We start from the raw sequence: 12232 nt of genomic DNA, 5'->3' as shown, positions 1-12232 counted from the left end.
AAAGTTGTATAACCCTGCGAATAACCCTAAAGGTCAAACTGCTTTTGACAGAGAAACTAGTTTGCGGGTTCAAAATTGGGTCTGAAAACAAAATTTGAGAATACAATATTAATTCAGTACTGGAATTCATTTTTGATAAAATATTTTGTGTACATTGGAAAAAGTCTATGCATCAACATGACATAATCCTTTAAAAAATTATCTGTCTACTAAATTATTCTCTTCCAAGTTGCCGTTTGCATATATAGTGTGGTATATGGGCTATGCACTTGTTTTACAACAAAAGTTTACTAAACATTCTTGTAAAAAGCTGCAAGTAACCCTCAACTCCACATTCAAAGCTGGATTATCAGTAAGCAAATTTAGACCACCAGGTTTGCAAAGCTGGCAGCCCAGCAGACTACCGTATGTATTTACAATTTGTCCACCTCTGCTGTGGGAATTCCTTCTGCCCCCTGCCACACTGAATGCACCCTTCTTCCTTGGCATCCTCTGACCAGTTAGGAACAGCAGTAATAGAAGTAATAGAAGCAGTAATAGAAGTAATCTGCTCCTTCAAAATGCATTCTCATGATCTTCTAGCAGGAAAGAGGATTTTGAGAATAGTAGCTTTAGATCGGGGGATCTGCTAAACAAGCAAAAACACAAGGCTAAAAATAATGAATGGGAGATGAATAACTAGAAAGAACTACATAAAGAGTAGTCTATGGTGAGGAATCAAAATACCATGAGAACAACAAAATACCAATCACCAAAGTCAAACAAAAAGTGAAAAATTAACCAAAAGATTCAAAACCTGTCTAAAAGCATTCCCCTAACTTAACACATAAAGTGAGTTTCATACAAAATTTGGACACCTAAGCTTCTTAAATACCGTTTGATGATGCCATATGAAGCAGTGCCCATGTGACTAACAATTGGAAACGCAGCCATAAACAGCAAATTAAGATGGTGGTTCCTGTCAAAAATAACCAGAACAAAATGGTGTGACAATGAAAGCATTGTTTTAAAAAAATTATACATATGGCAAGAAAATAATTGAAAAATTGTTCAAAACATATCCAAACTCCGATTGATAACAATAAAAATGTTGCTTATATACACACTATCTTACATCCTGTTATTCTATTTTTAAATCATTATGTTGCAGTCTGTATAAATGGTAAGTGTAAAAAAAATATACCCTTTGTGAATGGTACTTAGTTAGTGCCATCAATTTAAGTACGACCAACGGACAAAACTGAGGGTACTATAGTTTCCCTGTTTGATTTATGCAGGCTCCTCAAGCTAATTGGAGACAATTACTGTACCTCTGTGGTACAGAAATGCAGGACCACCAGTACAGACAGATTCTTATAAATGGTTTCAGGGCTACTACAAACTATCCAGAGCTCTAGAGGTAATTCCTGGGTTTCACTTGAAAGATGTACTTCACCAGAGCATAAATGGCCTCTGCTACTCACCAAACTGTATAAGAGCTCAGCTAGTGATATACTGTAAACAAGCAGAGCAGGAAGTGAAGAATAGAAGAAGACTAGACAGGAGTGAACTTTTGGTAAACATAATGGACTATCATGTCTTATTTCACATCAAACCAACAGCAAATTTAATAGTTGAAAAGTCAACATCTTTGTCTTGTGAGCCAGTTGATTAATATCACCATACTACCTGTCTGGGGTACCCAGGTTTGCAGGGCTCCCGAAAAATCTCACAAAGTGGGCTTAAGATTTCTGTTCCTCCTAAGTTAGCATCCATGTCCTTTACTTTCTTCATGGCAGACTCCATTGTCTGCTGTGTATACTCAACACTTTTGCTGCAAGAAGAAACATTAAAAGCATTACAAACAAAGGAAGAAACAACAATGAACTTAAAGAATTGGAAATGTATTCTAAAATACTTACGGAAAGAAAAACTTAAAATGTGACCCAAACAGACAAATATTAAAGTAACAGCCAAAAGGAAGACTTTTAAGAAGAAGCAGTAGAGTGTCCTATAAGAAAGGAGGAAGCACATTTTTAATAATAAATAAAACACAAGACTATTAATCAAAGAAAAGTCATTACTGAGTTAACATACACATACTGTATATCAATTCTGATATTTTAAAATAGGTAGTAAGAGATAGAATTTTGAATGCAGGGGAAAATTAGACTCTTTACATGAGGTCTTTAAATAAATACGCACATAAATAGATAAATATATACTATATACAGGGCGGCACGGTGGCGCAGCAGGTAGCGCTGCTGCCTCGCAGTTGGGACACCTGGGGACCTGGGTTCACTTCCCGGGTCCTCCCTGTGTGGAGTTTGCATGTTCTCCCCGTGTCTGCGTGGGTTTCCTCCGGGCGCTCCGGTTTCCTCCCACAGTCCAAAGACATGCAGGTTAGGTGGATTGGCGATTCTAAATTGGCCCTAGTGTGTGCTTGGTGTGTGGGTGTGTTTGTGTGTGTCCTGCGGTGGGTTGGCACCCTGCCCAGGATTGGTTCCTGCCTTGTGCCCTGTGTTGGCTGGGATTGGCTCCAGCAGACCCCCGTGACCCTTTATTCGGATTCAGCGGGTTGGAAAATGGATGGATGGATACATACAGTATACAGTGTGTGTATATATATATATATATATATATATATATATATATATATATATATATATGTTGCGTAATTTACTGTCAAATAATGCAAAGAGTATGTGACACGTGTTTCGCCCTCATTTGGGCTCGTCAGGCGTACACACTCTATCACCCACACATTTCAGGTCGTCGAGACTCAGACTACGATTGCAATGAATGTAATTACTCCGAACCTACAGGCTGTCAAATAAACTAACCACATGCCATGGCGCAGCGTAAACGGGCTCCGTCTCTGACGCTGACGTCCGAGGTTCGATTCCCCGAAAGGGGAACAGTAGAGTGTGTACGCCTGATGAGCCCAAATGAGGGCGAAACATGTGTCGTGCACTCTTTGCATTATTTGACAGTAAACTATGCAACATTCCATGATCTGCTTCTCGCAACTGAAAGAGGGCACCGTGGCGGATGTTTGCCGAATGGCAGACCAATTACAAGCATTACCTGATAGGTAACCACCCACACAATTCAGGTCGTCAAGACTCAGACTACGAATGCAATGAATATATATATTTGTGAACACCAGGGGTCGCTGTTGCCCCATTAGACCCAACAGACAGACACTGACACAGGGTAAAAACACCAAGAAGTATTCTTTTTTTCCTCTGTAGTGCCTCCAAAGCAGCCCAGCCACAGCAAACAGGCAATACAATAATAAATAAACACAATACTTTTCTCCACTACACCTCCCAGCAAGATCTGTCACACTCCTCCCAACTCCAGTTCGTTTGCTGGGTCTCCACCAGTCCTTTAAATAGTCTTTGACCCGGAGGTTCTTCTGAGCAGCCAGCTGTCCGCCACAATATATGTGTGTATATATATATACACACACACACACACACACAAACAGTGTATATATTCTAGGAGAGCTGGACAGGGCCGTAGAATGTCCTTAATCCATCAGCAGGACCCACTGGTATCTGCTCCTTTGGGCAAGGAGGAACAAGATGAGCACTATCAGAGCCCTACAAAATGACATCCAGCAGGCCACTGGTGTGAATGTCTTTGACCAAACAATCAGAAACAAACTTCAAGGTAGCCTGAGGGCCAAACATCCTCTAGTGGGCCCTGTGCTCACTGCCCGACACTGTGGAGTTCGATTGGTATTTGCCATAGAATAGCAGAATTGACAAGTCTACCACTGGCACCATGTGCTTTTCACAGATGCAAGCAGGTTCACCCTGAGCACACGTGACAGACATGAAAGGGTCTGGAGAAGCTGCAGAAAATGTTATGCTGCCTGTAACATCGTTCATTATGACTGGTTTGGTGGTGGGTTAGTGATGGTCTGTGGAGGCATATCCATGGAGGGATGCACAGACCTCTACAGGCTAGACAACGGCACCTTGACTGCCATTAGGTTTCGGGATGTAATCCTTGGACCAACTGTCAGACCCTATGTGGATTCCTCCTGGTGAAGGACAATGCCCGGTTGCACCTCAGACTGTCCAGGAGCTCAGTGATGCCCTGGTCCAGATCTGGGAGGAGATCCCCCAGAACACCATCCGTCGTCTCATTAGGAGCGTACCCATCCGACATTGCCAGGGATGCATACAAACACATGGGGGCCATACAAACTACTGAGTACAATTTGGAGTTGCCGCAATGAAATTTTGGCAAAATGGACTAGCCGGCCGCATCATTTTTTCACTTTGATTTTTGGGGTGTCTTTGAATTCAGCCCTCTGTAGGTTGATAATTTTCATTTCCATCAAACAGTGTGGCATCCTTTCATTCTTAAAACATTACCCAGTCCATATCAGTATAGATATCCAGCAGGATTTTTTTTCCCATTGAGATCGGATGTGTTTTCAAAGTGTTCCTTTAATTTTTTTGACCTGTTGATATACACACACACCTGTCACTTTATTAGGTACACCTGTTCAACTGTTTGTTAATACAAATATCTAATCAGTCAATCACATGGCAGCAACTCTGTGCATTTAGTCCTGTAGACATTGACAAGACAACTTGGTGGAGTTCAAACTGAGCAACAGAATGGAGAAAAAAGGTGAATTAAGTGTCTTAGAATGTGGTATGGTTGTTGGTGCCAGATGAAATGGTATTTCAGAAAATGCTGATCTACTTGCATTTTCATGCACAATCATCTCTAGGGTTTACAGAGAATGGTCCGAAAAAGGGAAAATATCCAGTGAGCTGTAGTTCTCCAGATGAAAATGTCTCGTTGATTCCAGTGGTCAGACAAGAATAGCCAAACTGGTTTGAGCTGATAGAAAGGCGACAGTAACTCAAATAAGTACTCGTTATCACCGAGCCATGCAGAAGGGCATCTCTGAATGCACAACCTTGAACCTTGAAGCAGATGGGAAACAGCAGCAGTAGACCACACCGGGTACCACTCCTGTCAGCTAGGGACAGGCAACTGAGGCTAAAATTTGCACAGGCTCATGAAAATTGGACAATGGAAGATTGTAAAAAAACGTTGCCTAATCTGATGAGTCTCGATTTTTGCTGCAACATTTGGATGGTAGGGTCAGAATTTGGCGTCAACAACATGAAAGCATGGATCCCTCCTGCCATGTATCAACAGTTCAGGCTGGTGGTGAGGGTGTAATGGTGTGGGAGATATTTTCTTGGCACACTGTGAGCACCAAAATACCAAGTGAGCATCACTTAAATGCCACAGTCTGAGTATTGTTGCTGACCATGTCCATCCCTTTATGACCATAGTGTACCCATCTTCAGATGGCTACTTCCAGAAGATAACGCACATGTCACGAAGCTCAAATCATCTCAAACTGGTTTCTTGAACATAACAATGGGTTAACTGTACTAAAGTGGTGTCCACAGTCACCAGATCTCAATCCATTAGAGCACCTTTGGGATGTGGTGGAACAGGAGATTTGCATCATGGCTGTGCACTCGAGGAATCTGCAGCAACCACGTTATGTTATAATGTCAATATGGACCAAAATCCATAAGAAATATTCCCAGCAAGTTATTGAATCTATACCACGAAGAATTACAGCAGTTCTGAAGGTGAATCTAGATGGAAACAGGCCATTCAGCCCAACAAAGTTCACCAGTCCTATCCATTTATTTGTTCCAAAAAAACATCAAATTACTATTTAAACTATTCAAAGTTTTGAAAATCCCTAAAGTCTTACTGTCTACCACCCTACATGATAGCTTATTCCAAGTGTCTATTGTTCTTTGTGTAATGAAAAAATTCGTAATGTTTGTGCGAAATTTACCCTTAACAAGTTTCCAACTGTGTCCCTGTGTTCTTGATGAACTCATTTTAAAATAACAGTCTCGATCCACTGTACTAATTCCGTTCATAATTTTAAACACTTCTATTATGTCACCTATTAATCTTCTTTGCTTAAACTGAAAAGGCTGAGCTCTTTTAATCTATCCTCATAATTCATCCCCTGTAGCTCTAAAATCAGCCTAGTCGCTCTTCTCTGGACCTTTCCTAATGTTGCTATGTCCTTTTTATAGCCTGGAGACCAAAACTGCACAAAATACTCCAGATGAGGCCTCACCAGTGCATTATAAAGGTTGACCATAACCTCCTTGGACTTGTGCTCCACACATCGTGCTATATAACCTAACATTCTGTTTTCCTTCCTAATTGCTTCTGAATACTGCCAGGAAGTTGATAAGCGCAGAGTCTACTACGACTCCTAAATCCTTCTCATAAGGTGTACTCTCAATTTTCAGGCAGACCATTGTGTATTCAAACCTAACATATTTACTTCCTATGTGTAAAACTTTACATTTACTAACATTGAATTTCATCTGCCACAAAGCTGCCCAAGCCTGTATGTTGTCCAAGTTCTTCTGTAATGATATAACGGATTCCAAATTATTTGCTAATCCACCTATCTTGGTATCATCTACAAATTTAACCAGCTTGTTATATATTTTCCTATCTAAATCATTTATATATACTAAAAATATCAGTGGCCCTAGCACTGACCCCGGTGGATTACTGCTCTTCTGATAATTCTGAAAAGGTTCCTCACACCATCACCCTCTGTTTCCTGTGTCCGAGCCAATTCGGCACCCATCTACAAACATCACCCTGACCTCCTATTTATTTTAGTTTCATTCCCAACCTTTCATGTGGCACCTTATCAAATGCTTTCTGAAAGTCAAGATAAATAATATGATATGCTCCACTTTGATCATATCTTTTTGTTTCTTGCTCATAGAATTCCAGCATGTTTCTAAAATACGACCTCCCTCTTCTGAACCCATGCTGACTGTTCAGAATAACTCCTATACAGGCACTCCCTGGGTTATGTACGAGATAGGGACTGTAGGCTTGTACTTAAGTTGAATTTGTATGTAAGTCGGAACAGGTACATTATTTTAACAAATGCTATTGTTGGTTGACTGTAACCAAGTGCTCTGACAATGAATGATGGAGTTTCAGCTCTTTCTGACCTTTTCATTATTTCTACTTTATTTTCCATGGTGATGGTTTTTCTCTTCTTTACTATATCACCAGCACTTGCATCAGATTTGTGTTTCAGAGACATTGTTGAAGGGTGAAGACAAAAGGTTAAGATGAGCTCTTCTGCACAGCACTGTACAGCTATCACAGCAGGAAGGCACCAGTCGTCAACACGTCTGATGTATAGGGTGGTCCAGATCTAATTATGCAATTTTCATTACGCTATAACTTAGTTTATTACATAGAAAAATCACCTGAAAAATCCCGGACCATCGAGAAGTGTGCAAACTGACGACATGAAGAATCGTCTTCACGCCAAACTAGAATCATCCCTGCATAAATTAAAGTCATCCAGACGATCTGGATCTGCATACTTAGATCTGGTCCACCCTGTACTGACAATAGACAACTTTCTGCTATGTGCATAACAGTATCAGCAGGCTTGCTATTGAGAATGAATGGGGGCAGCAAGGGGCAGTTCATCACCAGCCCACCTCACAGTCACCTCCACTACTGTATGTTGACTGCAGCGTACACAACACCACTCAACACGCAGCCATCCGAGGCACACTACAATGCTACTCCCCGCCGCCGCGTTCAACCACAACCGGATCACTGCTTGCAGCATTACCAGTTGCGCACCTAGAACGAACGGGGCAGCCGTGTGTGGTGGGCGGGCAGTGAAACTGCTTGCCGGAGGGAGCCACCAGAGGGACACTACACTGTGCGAGCAGCGAAATCACCCCTCTCCAGCCTCCGTCCAGCCATCGCTTGCAGCGTCCGCAGGCTGAAGATAACAGAGCAGCAGTTACTGAGGCGCATGATTCGCAGCTGCGGCCCCGTTCGTATGTCGTACGTCGAATGTCCGTAACCTGGGGACTACCTGTACATACCATATGTTGCTCAATCTTATCCTTAATAATTCCTTCCATTAATTCTCCTGTGGTGCATGTTAAGCTTACTGGCCTATAGTTGCTTGGATCTGCCCTGTCACCCTTTTTATATAATGGGATGATATTTGCCATTTTCTAGTCCTTCGGGATCTCTCCAGTGTGCAGTGACTTTCTAAAAATATGTGTCAAGGGTTTATACATGTACTCGCTAGCCTCCTTAAGAACTCGAGGGTACATATTATCTAGTCCTGGTGATTTATTTGATTTCAGCCTATTTAATCTGAGCAGTACTTCTCCCTCTACAATTTCCAAATCCTTCAGTACCTCTTGACTAGTTCCATTTACCTCTGAGAGGTTATCCATTTCCTCACTCGTGAAGACCTCAGAAAAATGCAAATTTAGGGAGTCCGCTATTTCACTGTCTATATCTTTTAATTCTCCTTTACTATTTCTGATGCACTTGACCTCCTCCTTGACTGTTCTTTTACTACTAAAATACTGAAAGAATCTCTTAGGGTCATCTTTCACCTTATCTGCTATATTCCTCTCCAACTATCTTTTAGCCTCCCTGACATCCTTCTTAATGGCTGCCCTCTTGCTCTCATATGCTCTACAACCCACTTTGGAGTCATTAGTCTTGTATGCTTTATAAAGCTGCTTTGTAACTCTTTATTAACCCACTGTGGAGTTTTTTAAAATTTCCTATTAATCCCAAATTTATTAACACCTACTATGTTAAAAAAAAAAACAGTCAATGATTACTTCTAAAAACTCCTGCTCTTGTGCTACTCCGTTTACAAGGTCATCCTAGTTAAAAGTTATATAATAATATCTCCCCGTAAGCCTGCCTTTTATATATTACTAAAAAGATGTGTGTTGAAATTACTGTTTGAATTGGGTGGTCTATAATACACTCCTAAAATAAGACCTCTTTTCCTAATGCTTTCCAAGCTTAGCCACATGTCCTCACTAAGATGGGGCTCATCTTCCAACTCAAGAGGACTTACATTTAAATTTTGTTTGACATAAACAGCAACCCCACCTCCATTTCTGTTCTGTATATCCTTCCTAAAAATGTGTATCCCTTTATGATATTATAGCAATAACCGAAACCTGGCTAAATAACAAAGATGGGGATGAGTGAAACATAATTATGCTCTGCTACATAGAGCTCCAACTCACTTACCTTATTTTTGATACTTCTAGCATTAAGGCAAGCTATTATTAATGTGTTACTCCTTCTAGATTTAATTGTTTGGTTAGAATTTATATTACTGTTTTTTATTTCTATACCTTTGTTTGTTCCACCATGTATAGATCTAAACCTGGCCTGTCCTAAACTCCCTGCCCCACATTCCCTAATTTAAACAATCCTCGATTAACCTACACATATGCCTCCCCAATACATTGGTGCCCCAGATGTAACCCATGACGGTGGAATAGGTCCCATCTGTTCCAAAAGGAGTCCCAATGCCCCATAAAGCTTTACCCTTCTACCCTGCACCAAGATTTGAGCCACACGTTAAGCCTTCTAATCTCCACAATCTTACCTGGGCTGGCACAGGCAGAACTTCGTAGAAGACTACCTTGTCAGTTCTGCTCCTCAGCTTGGCACCTAACTCTTTGAATTAGGATTGCAGAACTGACTGACTACCCTTACGTATGTCATTTGTTCCAACATGGTCAATGACAACTGGATCCACCCCCACTCTGGCCAAGAGCCTATCCACCCTTACAGGGAGGTCCCCCACCAGTGCATCCAGAAGGCAAAGCATCATGCGAGACTCTCAGTCTCTGGAGCACACCTGCACACTTCAATCCCCCTAATGACTGAGTCCTCAACTATCACTGCCTGTCTGTTTCTGGGAAGAGGTTTTGAGGTGGCCCGTTGGGGCTCCTAATCCGTGCTTACTACTTCAGAATCATCAGAGACACCATCCAGCTCTGCAAGGCCCTAATAATACTTTGACACTTGGGTTGATGTCCCCGGACAGTTTGCACCCTTTACCTTTTGCCTGTCTCGTCTGAAATCTCCTCCCGTGCCACCTTAGGGGTGCACACTATCTCTCTAAAGGACATCTAGGCCAAGCCCGGTAATTCTCTACTACAACACAGGCCAGGCAACTCCTCCTCCAGTTCGATGACCCTGAGCTCGAGGTGCTGGATCAGCTGGCATCTCCTGCAGATGTAGCCCTCATAGACAATTGACTCCTCTAAACCATCATCTAAAAAGTCCAACATCCTTGGACTGCACTGGCCTCATTATTAAAATTTGATTTAGGAATAGAAAAAGTACTTAACTTTTTCTTCTTAAAATTAAATTATTTAACTTAAATGGTAACACAAAGAACTGCTACAGCTGTTTTACACCTTCTGTCCCCTTAAACTCCTGTACTGTTCTCCCTCTCAACTGCTGTTTGTCCTTCTACTTTTCTCTGTCTGTTCTCCTAACTTTGCACTCTTATTCCTTACTTAAAAGCTCTCCACTCGCACTGTTTTGAAGTCAGCCGTGGCCTTTTTTCATTTCTTTTAAACTAAGGAATAGCTGTTCTGATGCAGTAATTTGCTTACAGATGCCGATATCAGTTACTGCTACTTTCTATCCTATCTCCTCAATGCTAATTCAAATACAGATAACAAAAACAAGTACAAGTAACTTTTCCAAGCGCATCGCCAAATACCCAGCTACTTTTGATCTTGTGTGGGTGAAAAAAAGCAAAAAATCACAGTTCCTTAGCAGCAACCAAAACCCAAGTTCTTAAGAGCAAAATGGATTTTTTTAATTAACTCTCACACCACAGAAAACACCTCAAATTGGATAAACTGCCAAAAAAAAGCTGTAATTACTGCCAAACAGGCTTCTAACAAATTACTGAATATTATTAAATAATACTGTATACTTACTGTATATGAGTAACAGATATAGCTTTTTGATTTTTAATAGATTTTCAGGCCTTTCTGAAAACATGCTATCACTTTGACATTATAGTTTATTGAGTATAGACTGATGGGCAAAATGGCAAATGAATCCATTTAAAATAAAATCTACAACACAATAAAGTGTGCAGAAAGTGAAAGGGTCAGAATACTGAATCCACTGTGTGCTCTAGTTAACACTGCAATTATAACTAAGATGTCCAATTGGAATAAGTTTAACTTTTCTTTAACCTTTCAGTGTAAGGTGGATATAAATAATATTTGAATGCACTGTCAATAAATTGAGTCAAAAGAATGTTACAGGAGAAGCTAATAAACAGTATATACATACGCGTGCACTCTCAATGCGCCTGGCGGAGTTGGATTCCCATTCCATTGTTTCTTTCATGCTGCCTGAACAATCCATCAAAAAGATGAACTCGCCATTTTTGGTGAGTGATTCTTCTGTGGAACGAGAGAATTCTGGATACAAGCTAACCATCACAAGTGGGACTCCCATTAAGGAACCTATATTAACATGAGAAAAACATATTATAACCATTTCCCACTCCACTCTATCATAGTATTACACGCTGTTAAAGGCTTTAATGGATAAAATATTCATGATAAGGCTGGGATACTGCTGTGTACGTTTTCATAGACTATTCACCTCCAGTAATACTAACACCTATACTTTTGTATTTTAAGGTTTTATATTGTAATGTAATCTTGAATGTCTTGAAACACACAATTACATATATACTTATTATGCATTACTATTATCATTTCCTACTACTAAAATACTTTGGATTTTCTTTGTGCAGATATAAGCCTGAAAATGCACATCATGTTCATGAACTACTGTTTAGCAAGGGTTATTAAAAGTATCAAAATATCGATCGGCACTGACTAATATTTTTTAAATTGTTTCAGTTATCATTGTTCATGGTATCACTTCTACAGCCTATATTGCGAATGCACTCCTGGTTTGCTCTGGCATTTGACAGCTCAGCCTCGTAAGCTACCAAGTGACATGGCTAGAGTTGCAGTCCCGTTTTTAAAGGTTATTCACAATAATAATACATTTTATTTATATAGCACATTTCCCATGCTCAAGGTGCTTATTTAAACAGCAGGATATATAACATTGGGTACAAATATTTCTGCACTGAACACAAAACAGATAAATAAGGGAAATACAAAGCATTAAATAAAATAAACCAAAGTAAAATATTAAAATCAGTACTAAAAGAAAAGCCTGAACAAATAACATCATTTGTGATATAACACACACACACCCATATTATCCTGAGCATTTGGACAGAGAGGTAAACTGAAAGAAGGGGCAGAATGTTAATGTTAAGTTAAAAACCTTC

The 12232-nt window shown here is 40.4% G+C and overlaps 1 protein-coding gene across 22 annotated transcripts in view; it reads right to left on the bottom strand.

The window, feature by feature from the left end:
- LOC114645722 (von Willebrand factor A domain-containing protein 5A-like) overlaps window positions 1-12232 on the bottom strand; it is a 168839-nt gene that overhangs the window by 121824 nt on the left and 34783 nt on the right. For all 22 annotated transcript variants that reach the window (XM_051923102.1, XM_051923103.1, XM_051923104.1 and 19 more), the window contains exons 7-9: window positions 11209-11384; window positions 1902-1990; window positions 1669-1813 (exon numbers count right to left, since the gene is read on the bottom strand). In XM_051923102.1, coding sequence (XP_051779062.1) covers window positions 1669-1813; window positions 1902-1990; window positions 11209-11384 — 410 coding nt within the window. The remainder of the gene's footprint in view (window positions 1-1668; window positions 1814-1901; window positions 1991-11208; window positions 11385-12232) is intronic.

This window comes from Erpetoichthys calabaricus, chromosome 2, assembly GCF_900747795.2.
Source record: "Erpetoichthys calabaricus chromosome 2, fErpCal1.3, whole genome shotgun sequence".
NCBI classification, from domain to species: domain Eukaryota; kingdom Metazoa; phylum Chordata; class Cladistia; order Polypteriformes; family Polypteridae; genus Erpetoichthys; species Erpetoichthys calabaricus.
The sequence above is the reverse complement of the archived record's forward strand: the minus strand, read 5'-3'. Positions and strand labels throughout refer to the sequence as shown.